We start from the raw sequence: 21691 nt of genomic DNA on the forward strand, positions 1-21691 counted from the left end.
AACCAATCTGTGGCTTTGAACGAATCGTGAGATTCAATGACCTGTTCATAAATATATCAACTTACTTTGTTACTGAATGAATGAATGACTCCACGACTCACTCATAAAGACAGTGACTTACTGCCACCTACTGGCGATTTTAATTTAATATTTAAAAGTATCACTTCGTTTTTACCATCATTGCATACTTTTATCAATATAGTGTATATGAATCTACATTGTGGTTTCACAGTTTCAAAGCTTTTAAAGATGCAGAGCACAATCACATATATTTTCAATGCAGGGAACAAATGTGAACTCAGTATTTGTGTAGTAATTTAAATTGCAGCATATTATGACTGATGAATTGCAAACAGAGTTGAACTAACCCTCTCGTGGATGGGGGAGTCTTGGTCCTCTTCAGTTCCACAGGGTGAGGTGTCTCCAGTGGGCACTCGACTCACGGCCATCTCAGCGTGACCTTTCCCCTGAGGACCCTTCATACGCACAAACTCCATGTTGTTGTACTTGTAGAAGCCGAATGACATCCGCTGGGCCATCTTAGCGGCCACACTTACCTATCAAGGCAAGACATACCATAAAATACACACATGAAGCATATACGAGATAATGAAAACTTTGGACACGCACACATGGGAGCGTACCCGGTTGTCATAGACCTTCTTGAGGGCCTCGTAGCGGATGGAGCCCTGGAAGATGACGCCCTGGAATGTGTTGCTTTTGTCACTGGCCACCAGCTCCACACAGACCATCTCACCTTCCCCAACAGTCATATCATTGAAAACCTGCCCAGAATACACACACCAATCACAGCCAATTACACCACTGCTCATTCAGACGGACTAATTATTCAGGCTGTTACTTAATATGTTCGTATTCATCATAAATTAGGTATCATTCCAAAGCTTAAAACGCTCAAAAATTCATCTTGTGAAACCATTTTGAAATTGGACATTTTAGTGGGCTCCATTTCTGAGACATATCAACTTCAAATTTGGAAATCAAGAAATCTCAAGAGTCCAAAATATATTATTTGTACAAAATAACAAAATGTACATTTGCTTTACAGTAAACTTAAAGGGATATTTCACCGCTGGAAAGATGAATGTGTATTTAAATTGGGTCATTTATGTAGTAGAAATGTGAAATTATTTTAGAAGTTGGTGCCTTCTAGACTGAGAAAAGCCAGAAAATGTATTTTTGGCTCATGTGGATGAAAGACAACAACTCCCAGAATGCACTTGCTTTGCTGCCCTATGAGGCCGCTCCCAAGCCATGCCTGCCAGTTACAGAGGGCAGTATCGGAAGAAATGATACAACTAGGCCACTAGTTGACTCGAAACTGAAAAGACGCCATTTTATCGTGAGATCCCCCCCCCCCCCAAAAAAAGACAGAAATCTCTCATCTCATAGGGACATGAGGTAGGGAAGCACAGTCATTCGAAAATACTACCGGGTTTCTACTGGTACAAAGCTTAATGCTAATCGGTGAAGTATTCCTTTAATCAATAGGCAATAAGTTTTTTCACTTTCATTTTCTGAAGTGCATTCACTTCTCCAATAATCTGTCCCAATAAACATAGGGCTGTGCAATGATTAATCGCGATTTTGTGTTTACATAATATATTTGTGTGTACTGTGTATAATTATTTTGTATATATAAATACACACACGCATGTATATATTTAAGAAATATTTGTTGTGTATTTATATATACAAAATAATTATACACAGTTCACACACACACACACATATTATGTAAACACAAACTTTATTTTGGATGCGATTCATCGCGATTAATCGTTTCACAGCCCTAAACTATAGACATAAAAAGGCAACACTTCATAACAACTTTCATTAATAAGTCATTAACAAACTTTACAAACGTTAACGTAATTAGTTGTTATATTTTCACATAACAGATCATTATTTAATGTGAATTAATGTTATTCAACTTTCAATTCATATGATCAAGCACTTTTTGAAACTATACAAATGTCATTGAACTTCAGTTCATATATTACTTAATGCACTTTTTTTTTTTTTTTTTACATTTTTAAATGTACAAATGCAAAAAGGAGTTTGGTAGCTATGAGTGATCTGGATGTTCAACAGAAAATTTAACAATATAAGAATGAATGTTCTTACTTTATATATGAGGTGTCTTTAAGGTGTACTTCCATCAAAATAATTGTTAGGTACAATGTACTTATTGGATTTCATGTTCTATTGCAAAACACTCTTACTGATATTGAGGTGATATAAGGGTAAGGTTAGGGACAGGTTTGGTGGTATGGGCAGGTTTGAGGGTTAAGGGGTTAACAGTGTACAGGGGTCAATTTGATTAAGGGAACATGGTTCAAACTGTTTATGTTGCATTGTTTTGATAAATGAACAAGCATTTTCTTGTTGATGTATGATTCAAGGAATACCCTGTTTAAGAATATAGTATACTAAGTGTTGAGGCAATAAAAACATGCTTTGCATCCAAATTACTTATGGGTTGTTGTCTAAAGTAAATATTTAGCAAAACTTAACTAACCACCCTTCACACAAACATTGTTACAGTAGCTAAAAGTACAATACAAATAAAGGTACTAAATGATTAATCATAAACATTTATAAACATTTACAAATGTTGAATAGTTTCAACTTTAGATTGGGTACTGCAAAAAGGTGAACAAATAATTATAAATGATTTGTAAAGATGTGTAAAAAGGGTGAATTTGGGTCTTTTCGGACACTTTTGCAATTGAGATGACTGTCCATAAAGGTACTAAATGATTAGTAAACGTTTATAAACATTTACAAATAACGAATAGTTTCAACTTTAGATCGGCTACTGCAAAACATGACCAAATAATTAATAAATGATTTGTAAAGATGTGTAAAAAGTCTGCACACACACCACAAACAAAGACCAAATGTGTGACCTTTACAGACTGTGGTTATGAGTTAATGAATATGTTAACATGAAGAGTGTGTGAAGTGCTTAATTAAACTAATTTTTTCACAACATTTGTAAATGTAAAAAAGTGCATTAGCTAATAAATAAATTGAAGTTTAATGTTAGCATTTTATTTACATTACACAATGATTAACAGATCATTTAAACATTAATACGCATTTTATCTTATAGCTATTTAAATAAATATGAACTAATTGTCCCTTAAGCATTATATAAAGTTTCCTGATTTATGTTTAATGACTTATTAATGAATCATTGTAAACCATCTGTCAAAATCTTTTGGAGATTTTTAAAAAGTGCTTGATTATATGAATTGAAAGTTTAATAACATTTAAAAGCATTTCAATTTACATTAAATAATGATCTGCTAATCATTATGTAGTTGAATAAGTTCATTAGTAAACATTAACAAGCACATTATCTCATTTCTAGCTATGTGACTATATATAAACTAACGATCTGTTAAGCATTATGTAATGTTTGTTAATGATTTATTAATGAAAGTTATTATAAAGTAACTAAAACATTAACTACAATGAGAAAATTTACAAATAATTAAAAAATTTCAACATAATAAAAAAAAAAATCCTTCAATCAACAATCAACAATCCTTCAATAACACTTTAACACTTTGATTATTTAATGGAATTTAAGCAAGTATTTATTTATTTATTTATTTATTCATTTAAAAAATGGAATGGCTGGTTTGGCCAACAGAAATTGTGACAACCTGTCCGATCTGACATTTATGAATGCTCCTGTCCACAATTTCAATGTTCCAGTTTAAATCTACATTCTTTATATCTCGTATTAATGTATGTCAGTGTGGTTTGATTGACTTCACTTGTTACAGATTCTATATATGATGATATTAAATTCTAGTTTGGAGTACAGAACAAAATTGATCTTAATTTAAGACTAATTTTAAGTTCTGACAATCGTACAAATCACTCATCGAGCATTTATGACTCAAAACCTCACCTGACAGATATACTTCCTTACATATTACAGTATGACGTAACCGAAATGAAAATTACAATCTTTGGCAAACAACTTTTTGTGCTAAAACTGATTGTAGCCTTTTCTGAATGAGAAAATCTGATCGTCAGCCAACACACGCATTGTCTAACATTTGATTGGATTTATAAATACGGTTGTTTTAAGACAGGGCTTAATCTGTGTTTGTGTAATCTGACGGAAAAAATAATGTGCTAGTGTGTCAACAACATCAGCAAAATCACATAAACCTGTCCAACCTGTTCATACACACCTCAGAAAGCGATCACTGCGATATGACCTGAAAGCTAATGTACTTCATTTCCTTATCTCGGAGGACACACACCTTTGATTAACCTCATGATGTTGCAGTACACTAGCAGTTTTGTTCTAGCATCGTTGCTCCAGCAGCACATTTGAGAGTTACCTCCTCAAAGTTGTCAATCATGAAGAAGATGTTGGGGTAGCTCATTTTGGATTCTTCCCCTTTGCTGTCCATTGGGTGTTTGCTTGGAGAGGCAAACACTTGCTGTAAAATAAAGATGTTTTAATTGAAAACATTTCAAACACTTTGAATTGAAACGCTTTGACATTTGAAATGTTTTTATTGAAAACAGTTGAAAACGCTGTTTTCATTAGAATATACGCAGAAGTAATTCATTAATTAAATATATTAAATATTTAAATGGTAAAACACTGCTGAGTGATTATTTGCCCAATACTATAACAGACATGTCATTACCCTTTAAGGAAGTAAATTCTTCAAGGACTAGTAAATGTCTCGGTTATCACTTTGTTTAGTTCGGTTTTCCTCATAGCACACATACATCATGGAGACGTATATTTTGTGTCTGTGTTTTCATCTGGAACATGTTTTTAGAAAATAGCATCATATTCCACCTTAAGTGCTGGAAGGTAATAGGGTTGACAGTATCACAGTTCAAATCTAAGCAACTGTTAACCCTGTTGCTTTGATTTTTGTTTAGTAAACAACTGACTATTGAAACATTTATTAGATTTTTTTTATAATAAACACCTTGAGCTTAGACTAAAAACGACAAATTGAACTTTACGACTGTCAACCCTGTTACCTTTCTGTATATCCCAATACACAAACTGCACAAATGTTGTCTTACCTGTGATTTCTTTTTGTGGATGTGGATGTCTCCTGCATCTGAGCGTGTGCAAACTGCACATGTGACCACGTAATCCAGCTGTGGGACAAAAAGACTTCATAGGCAAAACCACACCAAAAACAGCATTATGAAAACATCAATGACGCTGAAATATTGGGTTTATTTGAGTTGTTGACAATGCACAAATAAACCCTGATGGCGTCGTATCATTGAGGTTTGCTTACTTTCTGCAGGATGAGATTGAGATAGACGCTCTCTTCCCAATCGATGTCGGGATCACCAAGTCCAGGCAGCTTTTTAGAGTCTCTTCTGTAAACCTCCACCTCCACCTGAAACCAAAGCAAGTCATCGTTACAGCAAATTAAACAACTTCAGATTCTCTCTGCATTCTCTGTCTGGTTAGTGCTTGGACATTTCAAAAGTGTCTTTTTGGTATCAAAACATTCACTTTTTGGTGATCTCTGATTGGCATAATATGTCATTATTAATGTAGGCAAGATTAGCCTTGTCAGCTGCTTTTGAGCCTTGTCAGGTGCTTTTAAAGGAGAACTCCGGTCAATTTTAACATTGAGCTCATTTTATTGTACATTTGGAGTGCTGTCAATACAGAGAACAACTACAAAAATCGGTGTTGCCTACACCGAGTTATTCTATTTTTAAAAATTGCACCCTGTTGACTTCAATGGGGCAAGTACTAAACCTGCTTTTAGCCTCTTAACATCCTTGATGTGTCATTACAAGTGCACAGAAAATGTGAGTGATTCCTTCTGAGTGAACACGAGTGGATCTGACTGCAGTAGATGTAAAAGATATGTATAAAAATGATGTTATTTAAGCCAGCGCAAATACCTGTTTACATCCTGTTTTTCGGTTGAAGTCCAAAGTAGTCGATTGCCGAGTTCACGCGCGTGATCATAGGTAACTAAACTCTTCTCTTCTCTTCTCTTCTCTTCTCTTCTCTTCTCTTCTCTTCTCTTCTCTTCTCTTATATCGAAATCCTCCAACATTTTTCTTTAAAAAAATCCTCATTTTGGACTTCTAGTTCGTGACCATGTTTGTCACTCCTCACCGGAGCTTACACTACGCTAAAGTCCTACGTCAAGCGCAGGAACGCCACTCTTTCGAGAATGCACGTATGGCTGTTGCCGGAAGTCAGTCATTCATTATAGTTCATAAAATTCTAAATATGTTCATTTTTCGTACAAAAACCCATCGCTTCGCTTCAGAAGGCATTTATCCCCCTGGAGTCACATAGATTACTTTTATGATGGAAGGATGGATACACTTTTTTTGGGCTTCAAAATATTGGATCCCATTCACTACCATTATAAAGCTTGGAAGAGCCAGGATATGTTTTTTTTATATATCTCCAATTGTGTTTGTCTGAAATAAGATAGTTATATACACATAGGATGGCTTGACAGTGAGTAAATCATGGGATAATTTTAATTTTGGGGTACACTAACCCTTGAATCATTTAATCACACTCATGTCCTTCCAAACATGTATGACTACCATTTGTTGCAGTGCTCACAAAAAATAAAATAAAAACTAAGGCATGTATGAAATGGTTAGGTGTGACATATTTGGATCAATTAATTGATTGACAATGAATAGGTTAATCTCACCTTTTTCCCTTCTGTTTCGTCTGTACTGACATACGAGAGCTTGCGACGCACATAAAAGAGCATATCGTCCTGACGGGGTGCCCATTTCTCCATGAAGTATGTGGAGAACATCCATGTCCAGAACACTATACGGTCATCCTTGAAGCACCCTAAACAAAACAAAACAAGAATCTGTCACAAGAAACAAGAATCAAGCACAAATGTTTTTACTTAAATGCACCGAAAAAGCAAATGCACAATATGTTTGTTTTTAGTACACACACATATACAATAAGTGGACAGACTGCAAAAAATACAAATTTGTAGATGGATTTCAGCTTAAGTAAAATTCTGACCATTGTTGTCAGATGTTATTGGTGATATTGAATGTAACTTGACAAACAGTTTTGACAATATTGCAGGCAATATGAAATCAAAATTGATCCTATTTACTTGCTTAATACACATCCATTAAAGCTTATAATCTTATGCCAAAATTTTAAAAGTTGCTCCACCTCTGAAATGACTTTCCTTTCTCACTGCATAGATAATATTATTAACCAATGGTAAATTAGTCATTTGCATTCAGTTCTAGGGTACGTTTACACAACAACAATGTACCAAAAACAGAAAAGTTGTTCTTTGTGTTTTCGAAAAGGTTCGTATACAAATGAATGACAACGTTGTCAAAACGATCCCTGTTCGCACTGTTTCGCAAAACGACTACAAACGCTGTATTATTCATGCCAGGCCAGTAGTTGGCGATGCCACTTTGTAAAGAAACACTATGTGCCTATAGACTGGACAGGTAACACGCATGTGCATGACATCACCGTTTTCACAAATTTGTGTTTTTGTAATTTTCACAAAAACACTAACATTATTGTTTTCAGAAACGTTTTCAAAAGTTTGCGTTTTCAGTCCCCAAAACGTCAATGTCTTGTAAATGAACGGCCACAACACATAAAAAGTTTTCATTTGTAGTTGAATGAAAACGGTGACGTGTAAATGGCCCCAATTCTCAAAAGATGAAATTAATATAGACTTTGTATATGAGCCTTACAAGGTTTGAAAACATATTTAAAACCTATTCAAAAGTAATCAAAAGTAATTGAATTATGTCATGTCATCATGAGCTGCTTCTGAAGCATCCTTAAGTTAAATATATAATAAATTAAATTACTAGCAATCGATTCAATTATATTTCGATATATGTAAAATAGATATATCTAAAATAGTTTCGTTTCAGACAAGCAAAGAATGGCAGGAGCCGCTAAACACGTCACATTGGATGTTGTCCACTAGTGACATCTTTATTGCTGTTAATGAGCCATTTACTTTTGTCCAGACTGAGAGTTGTTGTGAAAACCGGAACCGTTCCAGCTCTGGCATCAGCACCTTGCCAGTGGAAAGTGCTTTATAGTAGTGGCTCCTAACATGACATTTACTTCCATGGATCTGAAGCTGCCAAAAAGAGAAATGATCGTATGGCCTGGACTCTCATATCCTCGTTTAGAAAGAGGAAGATGTTCAGTTCAGTTCTGCCTGAAGATCTACCACTCAACAAGCTTAAGTTCTGAATCTACAAGATTAATGCCTCATTCATTTGCCCATGATTTACTCACACTCAAGCCATCCTAGACTTTCTTCTTTCTATTAAACTATTGCTTAAACGGCTAAATTTGAGGTTAACTCGGCATAAGGTTGCAATATCTACTTATATACTGCTATTTCCCCAGTAACCAGCAAGAGTATGATATCTTTCTCTGGTAACACAGCTGGAAAAAGTTAGTAATGCTGTGAAGAACAGAAAACTGGTTTATTAACATATCCTGAAAATTATCCACCTAGTAGCTATGCTTAACTAACAGGATTGAGGGAATTTTTTTTTCAACATTTAAAGTTGTGTAAATTAACATTAATGTATTATTTATGAACAAAACCTGAAATAACAATGAAAAAATAATTTGTTAGTTAACATTAATCTAGAATAATAATAAAAAGTTCATTTTTAGTTTAATGCATTAGCTAATATTAACAAATTGAACGGTGCAGTAAAGTGTTACCAAAAAATGTAACACCTTATGAGACGTGCCAGTTGTAACCAGAGGAAGATGTTCACAAAAGCAGAAGTGAAGACCAGACCGTGCAAAACACAAAACATTAACAGTGTGTCGCACAGAGAATGAAATATTTAACAGGGACAAAACATCAAAGAAAGACGACAGGGAAAGAGAGAGAGAGAGAGAGAGAGAGAGAGAGAGAGAGAGAGAGAGAGAGAGAGAGAGAGAGAGAGAGAGAGAGACGCACAAAGACCATAATCAAAAATGGAAAATGTCTAAAATTTCTTCTGTGCAATTTGGCTTAGTTGAGTGAGGTGAACTGAAATATCTATATGATTCAGAATATGAGAGAGTCACTCTAATGTGTTTATGTATGATCTTTGATGATGAATTTGCATGTGACTTGAGTTAGTTATCACTAGAACGACCCTGACAAACAAGACACTGTAATATGAGAGCAGCTTCCCTGCAGAAAAAGCACCTAAAGAGCCAAAGAGTTAATCAAAAACCTTTTGCTGTGTTGTTAATAGAACGGAAAAAGCCAAAGGGACAGTCAATGAAATCAATCAGCCACAATATAGTTTCACAAAGCAAAATTATAAATATCTGGTATATACAGACAGTACCACACATCACTGAGTGATGTCATTTTCAACAGGTGTTCGCTATGAGGGAGTTGTATTGTGATAGATAGATAGATAAATAGATAGATAGATAGATAGATAGATAGATAGATAGATAGATAGATAGATATCGAATTGAACGCTGGAGTGAGACGACAGGACTATGACATCACAGACTCGACAGCGCGGCGGCGCGCCTCGTGAATAATGATGTCATATGATAGAGGACCACCGGCTCAAACAAAAGCTGATGACCGCGGCCTGTTTTCGCGCCAGGATAACATGATAAAACCAAGTTCTGCTGACGTGTCTGCGGCGTTCATGAAGGACAGAGAGGCTGTGAGTGTTCACGGCTGAATGTATCGTTACTGACCCAGTCCGCTGAGGTCCTGTTTGACGCTCAGGCGGTTGCGCTCGTCCGCGATGGCCTTCAGCATGTGCTGCAGGGACTGGTCCGGTTCGGCTGGGTCGTCGCTCTGTCCCGAGAGCGCTGCCATGATGCTCGCGGAGGTCATGACACGATCACACCGCTCATCTCACGGCAACCCTGTTCATGACACGAGCCCGAGCACAACAACACGAGCGCCCTGCACTTCCGTCAGCTGAGACGCGACGCCTGCGCATGACTCGCGTCGGGAACACCCCGTGCTCTTCCTGACGTCATGCCGTAGGCGTCGCTCATACAGGGAGCCACTTCTACTAACATCACTAATAAAACTAGGAATAAAAATGTGGAAGTTTCTTGAAACAATGTGAGGATTTTTTTGGATGATTCTATTGATTAGGTTTAGTTTGCTTTTCATCTGCTTATCATTGTTTCTGTTTTGTGTATCTATGTTTTTCCTCTTGTTTGTTACATGTAAAACTTTATCTTAATGCTCTTTAATGTTCTCCTGAAGGTGTTGTACAATATATCCTTCCCTCGGGTCAAAATCATTTTCTAAAAAGATTTTTTTTTTTAAATAATGTTCATCAGAGGGGTCTTGGACCCTTGGACTTTTGTCGCACCTGAACCACGAATACACACAACAACAACAAAAACAAAATTAATGGTTTCAACTCGAGCAGTTTTGTGGTTGAAATTGTGAAAAGTAACCAATCCTTCCCTCGCGGGTCAATTTGACCCCCTTAGGAAGGAATGGAATGCGAGGAATGCTACACAAAATTATTTTATTATGTCTACATGTGTATCTTTTTTGTTGTTGTTGTTGTACAGTTTATGATTTGAATGCATACTGAAAATAACTGACTTTAGGACCCAGCTGAACAGCTCAGCTCATTTGCTCCAATAGAGCTATAAGGCCATCTAGTGGCTAGAGTCATGAAATATCATGTTATATTATTTTTTCTGCCACCACAAGAGATCACCACGCAGACACCCAATGTAAGATATTTTGAGCTGAATTAAAAGGGTTATGCATGAAATTGTGAGTTATTTTGAATTTAAGTTGAAAGAATCTGAGGAATGTGCTTAGATTACTATTCATTTATTATTTATTGATAAAATCTAGAAATTTAAAGGTAAATTAAATAAAAAAAAAATGACAAAAAATCTCCCCAAAAAGATGTTACAAAAAGCAAGGGAAGGAAGCGGGTTAATCAAAAAAAAAAAAAAAAAAAAAAAAACTATAATTACTAATTGCTCTCACATCACGTGTTTTATGTGGAATAGTACATTGTATTATTAAAAAAAAATCACATTATTTCTTAAAATGTTTTTTTTTTTTTAAACATTGTTTTTTCATGGTCTTGTGGAGAGTTACATGATGTATATCCTATATGAATATGAAAAAAAAAAGATTTTGAATTGTTTTATGTGGTTAGGAGATTCATAAAGATAATGCAATGAATGTTTGAAATACTCAAATGGTGAAATATTGTTTCAGCATCGTGTACATTACAGTAAAATAAGCAGAAGACAACATGATGTGATTTTATTCAGAAGCAGTTTTATCAGTGTTATCCTGGACATGTGGCTGTTTATATTCATATTAAACACACATCAATCAGCTAGTGTGCACACACAGCTCAGCACATCTCGCGTACAACCTCAGGAAATACTGGAAAATAATGACACAGCTCCAAAGCAAACATATCGATGAGCATCAGTAGCAACATTATGAAACATGTATATCCACAGAAGGATATGGACGTAAGGCTTCCACATCAGGACATTTCAGTGACGTGGACGGTTTCCAAACAAATACAAAATGGATGGTTGGATCCTTCAGATTTTACACACATATGCTGTCCATTAATAACTTCATCTGCTGGTTTTACTTCTTATGTAGCAAATACAGACTGGGGCTAGTTGTCACCAGTGTTTGGGTAACGCATTACAAGTAACAAGGTATGTAATCAGATTACTTTTTCAAGTAACTAGCAAAACTTTTAAATTACAACAATTTAAAAAAATAAAAAATTCAAAAAAGTAACTCGTTACTTTGTTTTCCTATGTATTGACTGACACCTCTTCTGACCCCATGATGTGAACATTTGCATGTACTCATCTCATTTTCACAAAAACAAAATGTTTTTCTCAAAAATAATAAAAACAGTGAAAATGCAAACTCAGAAATTCTTTATGTATTTAATCTCACTTTATTGACCAAAGTCTTTGTGCTGACCTTTGATGATCCAATTCAACCATATGAACAAAAATGACTTTAGATAAAGATCACATTTGTTTAATTTTTTTTTTAGTTTATATTGCTGAAATTTCTTCTTCTGTGATTCAGAATGTCAGCACAGCTGAAAGGTTTGTTTGAGCTGTGCCCTCTACTGTACAGGAGTGAATTTGCATTTCCATCAGCCTGAGGCTTATTCATTTCACTTTTGGTGTTTTTGGCCTTTACATTTGCCAAAAGCAAACTTTTTTTGTTGTTGTTATTAAAAATCTAACAAGCAAGCCCAGCCCAGGTGAGAAAAAGTAACGTAACACATTACTTTACATAAAAGTAACGCAATTAGTAGTAACTTTCTCCCAACACTGGTTGTCACATATCGTCACCTTCTTAAAATAATTGCCCAAGTCATTTTTTCAGGTTTCTCAGAAAACACAAAAAACTGAACCAATAATTGAGAGGTTGAGTAGAATTTCGTTCTTTTTGATGCAGCTGTCAATTTTTGTCATTTTTGTCAAAAAAATGACATAGGCAATTATTTTAGGAAGGTGACGATATTGAAAAAGTGGTTAATAAAAAAAAATTAAAAAAACATTGTTTAACATGCTCTGAAGTCCAATGTAAATGAATGCCCAACTAAAATTTACTATTCAAATTTTGTAATGCACACTGAACAAGCAAACTCAATAAAAGCACCATGACACTCATCTTACATTTTGACTGCTCTTTTTTAAACTCCTTTACAGTTTGAATTATCTCGAAAAGGCATATAACAGCCTATAATATTTGCATTGCATTTATTGCATTGCATTGTCCGAAATTTTTGCACGTTATAAAATAAATATGACCTCACATTGTGTTAATCACGTTTCAATAAAAAAAGTGACAACTAGCCCAGATTTAATCTAATGGACCTGTCTTGAATATAAGCAGCACACATTCATCATCACATTCATGTTGTTTTCACAGATTATTTGTATCTGCTTGTATTATATGTAAACACAAACTCTTCTTCCAAAATTTGTCACAATGCAATTGGTAATTGCAAGTGCGAGTGCGTTCTCAGCTGTGCCACAAGGGGCTCTATAGGACATTAGCATGAATGCTCGATTTTTCCTTCAAACCAATAAAGTAAGATTAAATAAAGCAGCAGTCTTGTGAATGAGATCAACTTATAAAGATCTCGCAGGCTTACTGTAATGCACACGGCACAGACTGTAGCCGATTAAAAGCACTTCATTGATACCGCAGTAAACACACTTATGCTGCCGTGAAGTCGGTTGAAGTGTACAAACATCTTGAAAATATCTGATTCACAAAAAATTCACAATCATATAGGTGGTAAACTGATGAATCTCAGTATATAACATCAGACAGGACACGTTTTAGCAACGTATGGCAGATGGAAACTAACACACGTTGAGCTTGTGTGCTGTCGGGTGGTAAAAAAGGCAAAATATCAGCAGATAATTCTCTGAACACGAGCCTGAGTCAGACATGTTGTTTACCGATAGAGAAGAACAACTCATGACACCGCAGCAGCAACTACACTATCTTTTAGAAATAATGAAGAAAATTATTAAGTTTGTTAATTAAGCCTGCAATCGAGTGCATAAGTCTGTTAGTGTGCTGTGATGCCATTTAAACCATTAACCATCTCTAATGTGTCAATGAAGTGTTCACTTTGGCCTCTCGTTACGTATTATTGCCAGTCCGATGAATGAAGATCCCTGTTTATTACACTGTTCACATCTGCAGTGAGAATGAACACATTTCCAACTACTTCACAACACACAACAACTGTGTCGACAGAGAGAGACTGAAACCTTGAATCCAGAGAGAGAGAGAGAGAGAGAGAGAGAGAGAGAGAGAGAGAGAGAGAGAGAGAGAGAGAGAGAGAGAGAGAGAGAGAGAGAGAGAGAGAGAGAGAGAGAGAGAGATTGTTGATATAATGAGAGCTAGATAATTAGACACACATATATAGAGAAATATAGACTGTTAGATAGGCAGATGATATATAGAGAGACAGACAGAGAGAGGAAGACAAAAAAATATAGACTTAGATATAGGCAGATTTACATAGATTGTTAGACAGACAGGCAAATGATATAGAGAGAGAGACAAACGGATATAAAGAGATTCAGACAAATTGTTAGATGGATATATAAACAGATTGTTAAATAGATTGTCAGACAGACAGAAATAAGCATAGTTCGACAAATATAGATCGAGGGATATAGATTGTTCGATAAACGGTTTTTAGACAGAGATAAAGACAAATTATTAAACCGACAGAAGGATTGACAGAAAGAATGATTGTAGAGATGAAAAGAGAGAGAGAGAGAGAAAGAGGCATAAGGTCAACAGATAGGTAAACAAACCAATAGATTGATACTCAGAGAGTCAGATGTTAGAAAAGGTAGCAAAGAGACAGATAGGCTGGCAAATGGTTAGACAGTCAGAATGAAAGATAGGTTGACAGACGGAAAGACCGATTCAAGGCTTTAATCTGAAGTCCATCAGTGTTGTTGTCCATTTTTAATAAGTAACAACAGACATCATTTATTCTAGAAGTTTCCATTTGCTGAATCTGCTTGCCTTCTCACAAAAGTGACTTGGAATCAACAGTTTAATTCTCAGCACTGGTCTCAAACACCACTGATAAAGTCTCGTCAGATCCCTGAATGAATGGATGATCACAAGCCGTGCCTCCTAATAACCCTGCGTTCTCAGTTCCACTGAACGCATCCGTAAAGGTGCTGTCACACAGTGCTCCAGGATCAGCTCGTGGCAGTTATTGTTTCGGTTTCTTGGACAATGTGCTTGGCTAGCTGTTGTTATCCACTGTCATGTATTTGAGCGCGGCGAAACCGTAGCGCCGAGACATGTTCTGCTGAAACTCTTCCTTCAGCGTCTTCAGACAAGCACGGTACTGTTTGTTTGAGCGAAACTTGGTGATGTCAAAACTGGGCGCGTGCGGCATGTGGATCATGTAGGCGTTGGGCAGAACCACAAACTCGTACTCCTGAAAATACACAAAAAACAACATCACATGGTGAAAGATCTATTTATTCTCAGAAAATAAGATTACAGTTATAAATATAGCTGCAATTATCACGGTTCAAGCGGTTTAAGGCCTTTAAGCACACGCGTAAACAGATGTTTTATTTAGCAAGCCTGTTAACGTCTCAATTATAGATGGAAATGACCATTTTCAGCCAATACAGGAAATTTACCACTTTTATTTCATTTTACCAGTTTTATAACAATAATTCATTGGCTGATGGCGGACATGTTTTTTGATAGCATTGTTGACGCATAGACAGCCTTAGACACCTTTCCTGTGTGATTACGTAATGCGTGGTGCATTGCAGTGCTAGTGCAAGACGATCATTTGTGGTTGAAAAGTATATATATTTTTAGGTTTTTAGCGCAATTTTCCACCGGACAAAATTGCGATTGTTAACTCATGATTTCTGTTCTGTCTGTGCGCACCAATCTTGCACTTCTATCTACTCCTCAACCAGACCACCTAGAGACTTCGGGTTTTCGGCATTATGTTAAGGAAGGTCTAATCTCGGGAACGCACAAAAAAAATCCAGGAAAAGATTTACTATCTCTTAGTGTTGTGATCCCATGACGTCAGAAAATTGCGCTAAAACACTCACTGAGTTTTTATTACTTGTTTAGAAAATGACCGATGGTTTGTCTAGATAAGACCCTTATTCCTCGGTTGGGATCGTGTAGAGTCTTTGAAGCTGCATTGAAACTGCAATTTGGACCTTCAAACCGTTGATTCACGTTTAAGTCCACTATATGGAGAAAAATCCTGGAATGTTTTCCTCAAAAATCTTAATCTCTTTTTGACTGAAGAAAGAAAGACATGAACATCTTGGATGACAAGAGGGTGAGTAAATTATCAGGAAATGTTAATTCTGAAGTGAACTAATCCTTTAAAATGATGGGTTCTACTATTTGAAAAAAATTACTAATCTGTCACATCATCCGTCTAGTCAGAGACTATTATGAAATCCAAAAAAGCTTTTTAATGAAATTTAAATAGTATTAATGCATACAAGTGTTACCTGAGCGTCCAGCTCCATGATGTGAGCTACTTTATTCCACCCAAACCCCACAAAGCGCCGGTCGTACTCGGGGCTTTCTCGTCTGACCATCACATACGGCTCAAAGTCGGCCTCCCACTGAACTCGGTACGGTGTTGTAGCGGTTCTCCATTTGGCAAAGTCTGTGGGAGCATGACCCTTTGTCCAGACATGATATCTGTGGACAAGTAAATGATTATTAATTTATTAAGTCATCGTAAAACGGTCAAGAAAGTGCAAAAACATAAAAAATAAAAATAATAAATATAACTAAATATATAATATTCAGATAAGTTTGTGATAGGTTGGTTAAATCGATTAACTGAAATGAATTGATTAAAAAGAATCATGAAAGATTCAGTCACAAATCTAAGAAAATATCATCTGCCATAAATGTAGAAAATGTCAGAGAATTTTTTAATTTTTTTAGTATTGTTTTTACCTGAATGTGAACAGAGTGCCCATATCGAGCTGTGACAAGAGCTCTGCTTTAGATTTGGGAAAGGACAGCCGATAGCGCAGTGTTTCAAACGCCGGAACCACAAGAGCCTTTTTAGTGTTCGCCATATCAAGCTGAACAACTGATTTCCTAAAACAGAAACAAGATGGATTACTTGTGGAACAGATCACTTGTACAAATCACATTCACAACCTGAGAACATTTTGCTGACACCAATAATGGAAAACATGATTTAATGTACATGGGTTGGCACTCTTGTATTTCTTATTTTCAGAGCAAAATGAGTTTTGCTTTCAGCTTTTATTAGTTACATTGGTATTCGTCTAGTATCTTACTTGTCTTTTTTTGAAGCAAACAAGCACACCAGAGTTTTTCAGTTACAGATCTGTGTACAATATCTCTTTCTCCCAAAAGTTTCACCCCTGTTATGTTATGACTTTTCTTCCCTTCTATTTTTTTTTCTTACATCATATTTTAACAAAGTGACATCAAAAATGTTTATGAGCACATGGTTTAATCTAAGGCAAATTTCTCTTTGTCAGTATTTCCTTAACAAATGTTCAACAGATTTTTTATAAAGAAGTGCAAGAATGTTGACAGTATATAATGTGGTGATACAAAAGTATCAACACCTGATTGCACTTGCCAAATAACCCGAAACATTTTGAGAGTACCAGGGTTGGCAAAACATTTTAAAAGACAACTGTCATGTTTTTTGTTTTTTTGTGTTTTATTATAATGCATTATTGCATAGCACACCAAAACGGGGTGACAGTACCAGAATGGACCCTTTTCACTACGGATGTCTTGATCAAGTTTTTTGTGCCCCCAATCCGATTCGAGGAATTGAATTTTGAGTATCTGCTGATACCGAGTCCCAATCCGATACTCCGGTACATTAAAGTTACCGAGATCCAAAGCTGAAATCTAAAAGGGCCATCTATCACTACGTAGTATTATAACAATTACCTGAGTAACCCATATCAACGTGTTATGCCAACGATGTCTCAGTCTGATAGGTAAACTTTTGAGTTATTCATTACAAAAGTGTGCATCAAATATGCACGAAGGCTTGAACGTGCGTGCGAGATGCTAGAACAGACCATATTGGTACACACGTCACCCAGACAGCAACATAGTTTAGGCCCAGATCCAGCCCACATCTAGTAAATGTGGAATCAATATTATTTAATTTATTAATTAATTGTTTTAATTATTACGTTATTTCCTTTTTTTTCTATTATTGACAGTAGGCTAGCCTAATAAATAAAACACAAAGCCATTTTAACAAGGCCTATATTTATTTGTTACATTATCTGCAATGATAACGAAAACCCGTGCAGCACAACTATCAATTTATTTATATATTCAGTTTAATTTTCTTTTGATTATAGATAGAACTATATACTATATACTTTATTTATTCAAATTAAACTGCACGTTTCCATTGATTGTGAAGTTAGGCATCAAAAATGGCAGATCAATCTTAATCGTCTGTCATTTTCTTCGTTATGAATTGTAATCTATTTTCCGTTATTACAGTTAACTACGCAAAGTGATATGGAACTGTAATGCAGTCAATACCTACTTTAGCCGTGCGTTTCCCTGAAAATAATTGCACACCTTAGAACGTTTCGTCAACCAATCAGATTCAAGCATTCAACAGCCACGTAGTATAAAAAAAACATAATCGGCCCCAATACAGATCCTTGAGATCAGCTCGGGACATCCCTACTTTTCACATTTCCAGGGTTCTCAGAAGCAGAAGTCATCATAGTTGTGTAAACTTCTATAGCGATGAACGGGAGACGACATCAAATATAATTGTTGCATTTGCATTTAATCTAAAAGAAAAAAAAATCTGCATTTCCACAACTTACTTTTTTTTTTTTTTTTGGAGAAATTGATTACAGATGTCAAATTTGCATACAAAAACTCAGCCGTTTTTGTCATTTACTGACAAGGTAATATAACACAAAGTATAGCATTATAAATGTATTACATTTAAAATATATATATATATATATAAAAACTTTATTAGACTTGTGATGTTGATAACTGTGGAAACACATCATCACAGTCTTTGAAAAGGCTCCATTTACACAGTTTCCAACTCAAATTATAAGTATATGAATTTAAAATATACTGTTTCGGGGTTAAATAAAGTAGCACATGGGCTTAGTTTTAGAGTTTTTAATGATAAGTAATGACAATCTGTAACCACAGATTTAGGTTTGTGGTCAACAGTTGAGATGAGACCAAACCAAAATGGACCAACGTTGTTTTACCATTCCATATTTAGGTTTTGTCTTACCTGAGATACTCATAGAGTCCATACATGGGCAAGAAGTCAATATCCGACAGGAACATGTAGGGTGTGTTGACCTGCCCCAAAGCAACATTACGCAGCAGGTTAACAGGGTAGAACTGGCCTTCTTTATAGACTATGTGGTATCCCACGTTGCTCCTGCTCATCAGAACCTCCGAGCCCTGAGCGTATCGCAGAAACTGCTGGGCTTCGGCATCAGAGAGGTAGAGGGCCAGACTGATGGGCCCTTCCCAGTGTTTACAGATGGCCTCTAGCATCTGCAGCCTGGAACAAAGAAACACTCCAGTAACTGACCAAAAACATAACAACATACAATCTGATTCAATGGGTCCAAGACCCTTTCTTTTATTTTATTTAAATAGAAATTTTCCCCAGCGTGATTTAATAATGATTCAAAAAGCATAATGTGCTTCAATGGAATGCAAGGACAAGGTTCCCACCCCTTCTGTCCAATTCATTTCCATTGTTTTCTTTCCAGACGTTTTGTAATGACAACATTTAATAAAATAATATAAATGGGTCACCGATTGAACGGCCACCGATCTCTATTCAGTTTTTGGTGACTGGCATGGAGAGCTGGAGGGCAAAACATCCATAGAACTGCAGCACAGGCCTGTCAATTTTCCAACCCTGTTCCTGGAAGCAGACCAACAGTGCACATTTTGGATGTCTACATTATCTGACCCATATATTTCTGGTCTTAGAGTCTCTACTAAGGAGCTGATGAGTTGAATCAGGTGTGTTTGATTAGGAAGAGTTTGAAAAAGGATACACTGTGCTAAACGTTAATAGCAGGTTTTCAGTCACGGGAATATGATGACGCTCGAAGGCGGCACGTTTTTAGAGGGAGGGCAGGAAGTAAACATGGAGAATACGTCGATGGAGGTAAACCGTCCCGGAGAGTCCGTATTGTATGGATTTAGATCCAGTTTCAAGACATAGATACAAGGAGTTAATTAACAGATATGTTGGACATAACCCATACCTCATGAAGATGATTGAGTTTCCGGTAGAACTTAATGATTTGCCGACAGTCGAGGCTGTTGACATCACCAACTATAGTTGTATAAAACTTTGTTTTTTGGTAACTGAGGTTGACAGTCAGAGCCCAGTCTACTGACTCAATGTCACCCAAAGCGCTAGGGCAGCCTAAAAAGTCCCAATGAAGTCCATTTTAGACTACAGGTAACTTAATAATCATTACTAAGTAAATGAGCATTTAACGAGAAGAGGTTTAGTCGACCAAATTTTAATTAGTCTGTTAGTCGCAGAGAAAAAAAAAACTCCACAGGAAGTGGCGAAGTCATGCTGTCCCTGACGGACAGATTGTTAACATGTCTGGTCTCTGTGGTAATTACACTATGTTCGGCAGGAAATCCAAATGTTCATCTTATCATTTGAAACATGTAACATAAGTAGCCTTACGTTAGCTACTTTACATGGCAGATCGCTCTAATGTTAAGCTAGATAAATGTGTGTTGTTATTTGGCGCATATCTAAGTGTTCATGTGAAGCTTGCATTTTTTCCTGATAACAGCGAAAAAAAGTACAAATTCTGACTTTGTTCTTGAAATCGCAATTTTCTTCCAATTCGGACTTCATAACTCGCAATTGTCAGTCTACGTCAATTCAGAGGAAAAAAATGAAGAATTGTGGGATATAAACTCGCAATTCTGAGGAAAAAAGGCAGAATATAAAAAAAATTCTTAGAATTGTGAGATAAAAAAATAAATAAATTATTCCGTGGCAAAACATAATGAAATGCAATAGAATGGTGCAGGTATGACGTCACTTTGTATGCCAACTGGCAGTTAGCATCACACTGGTTTATCACACTGGATTATCACTAAAAACAAGCTCTGTGATCAACAACAGTTTATACTTGCACTTTTTGTCCATCAAAATAATTATCACAGATAAAAACAACTTCTATGAATTTTGAAGCCTAAATGCAGTCGCTGGAAGTAAAAAGCTAAAGATTTTAATAGCAGGGAGTGAGTTTTAATAGCAATTTACTTATATATATATATGCGCTCTCTGATGCGCGCTGTCTCTGCTACACACGCAAACACACATCGCGCGCTCTCTGATGCGCACTGTCTCTGCTACACACGCAAACACACACACGTCACACGCTACTAAGAGGTAAACTTTTATTATAGGCCTGAAACATCATGCCCAAAAATATTGGACAAACCGTCCATTACACAGAAGCATAAACATGAAGGGAGAATATAGTGATACGGGATCAAACCGCAAAAATAAGTAAATAAACGGCCTACCTTTCTTTGCTTTTCAGTAACTGAAGTGTCACCTGTTTAATGCACGTGAGTGACGCGCGCGCGTTCGTGTATGCGTGTTGCGTTTGTGTTACTTTCTTAGGTGATGTATAATATTTATAATATAATCAATATAACAATATTTCATACACACTTCGTGACGTGTGCTCTGCTGCACGTTAATTAAATACACAATGAGGAGAGAAGCTAAAATAAGCCCGAGCCCGACCCGAGCCCGATCTGTAAAAAAAAAAAAACGGCCCGAGCCCGGCCCGAATGGGCTTAGCCTGTCGGGCCCCGTCGGGCCCCGTCGGGCCCCGACGGGCTTGCAGGGCTCTAGTGTGAGTGTGTGAAGTGTGTGCTCAGCTGCGCCCCCAAACATTTTTGGCTGGTAATGCACTCACTTCTCCACACACACATTTTCCAATTATGGTTGAGTACCGCCCACTTCCGGGTCCTCATAAGGAAGGAATTCAACAACAACTTGAAAATATAAGTATTAA

At 36.3% G+C, this 21691-nt stretch overlaps 2 protein-coding genes across 2 annotated transcripts in view; both read right to left on the reverse strand.

The window, feature by feature from the left end:
- Window positions 1-10073, reverse strand: part of kiaa0930 — a 30314-nt gene extending 20241 nt beyond the window's left edge. The window contains exons 1-7 of the mRNA XM_079868916.1: window positions 9767-10073; window positions 6729-6877; window positions 5325-5429; window positions 5101-5178; window positions 4392-4493; window positions 645-785; window positions 369-557 (exon numbers count right to left, since the gene is read on the reverse strand). Coding sequence (XP_079725042.1) covers window positions 369-557; window positions 645-785; window positions 4392-4493; window positions 5101-5178; window positions 5325-5429; window positions 6729-6877; window positions 9767-9908 — 906 coding nt within the window. The 5' untranslated portion in view covers window positions 9909-10073. The remainder of the gene's footprint in view (window positions 1-368; window positions 558-644; window positions 786-4391; window positions 4494-5100; window positions 5179-5324; window positions 5430-6728; window positions 6878-9766) is intronic.
- A 1145-nt stretch (window positions 10074-11218) lies between these two features.
- Window positions 11219-21691, reverse strand: part of large1 (LARGE xylosyl- and glucuronyltransferase 1) — a 96885-nt gene continuing 86412 nt past the window's right edge. Inside the window, exons 12-15 of the mRNA XM_079868895.1 lie at window positions 18895-19173; window positions 16563-16709; window positions 16103-16298; window positions 11219-15042 (exon numbers count right to left, since the gene is read on the reverse strand). Of these exons, the coding sequence (XP_079725021.1) occupies window positions 14845-15042; window positions 16103-16298; window positions 16563-16709; window positions 18895-19173 (820 nt within the window). The 3' untranslated portion in view covers window positions 11219-14844. The remainder of the gene's footprint in view (window positions 15043-16102; window positions 16299-16562; window positions 16710-18894; window positions 19174-21691) is intronic.

This window comes from Squalius cephalus, assembly GCF_949319135.1.
Source record: "Squalius cephalus genome assembly, chromosome: 4".
Taxonomy (NCBI): Eukaryota; Metazoa; Chordata; class Actinopteri; order Cypriniformes; family Leuciscidae; genus Squalius; species Squalius cephalus.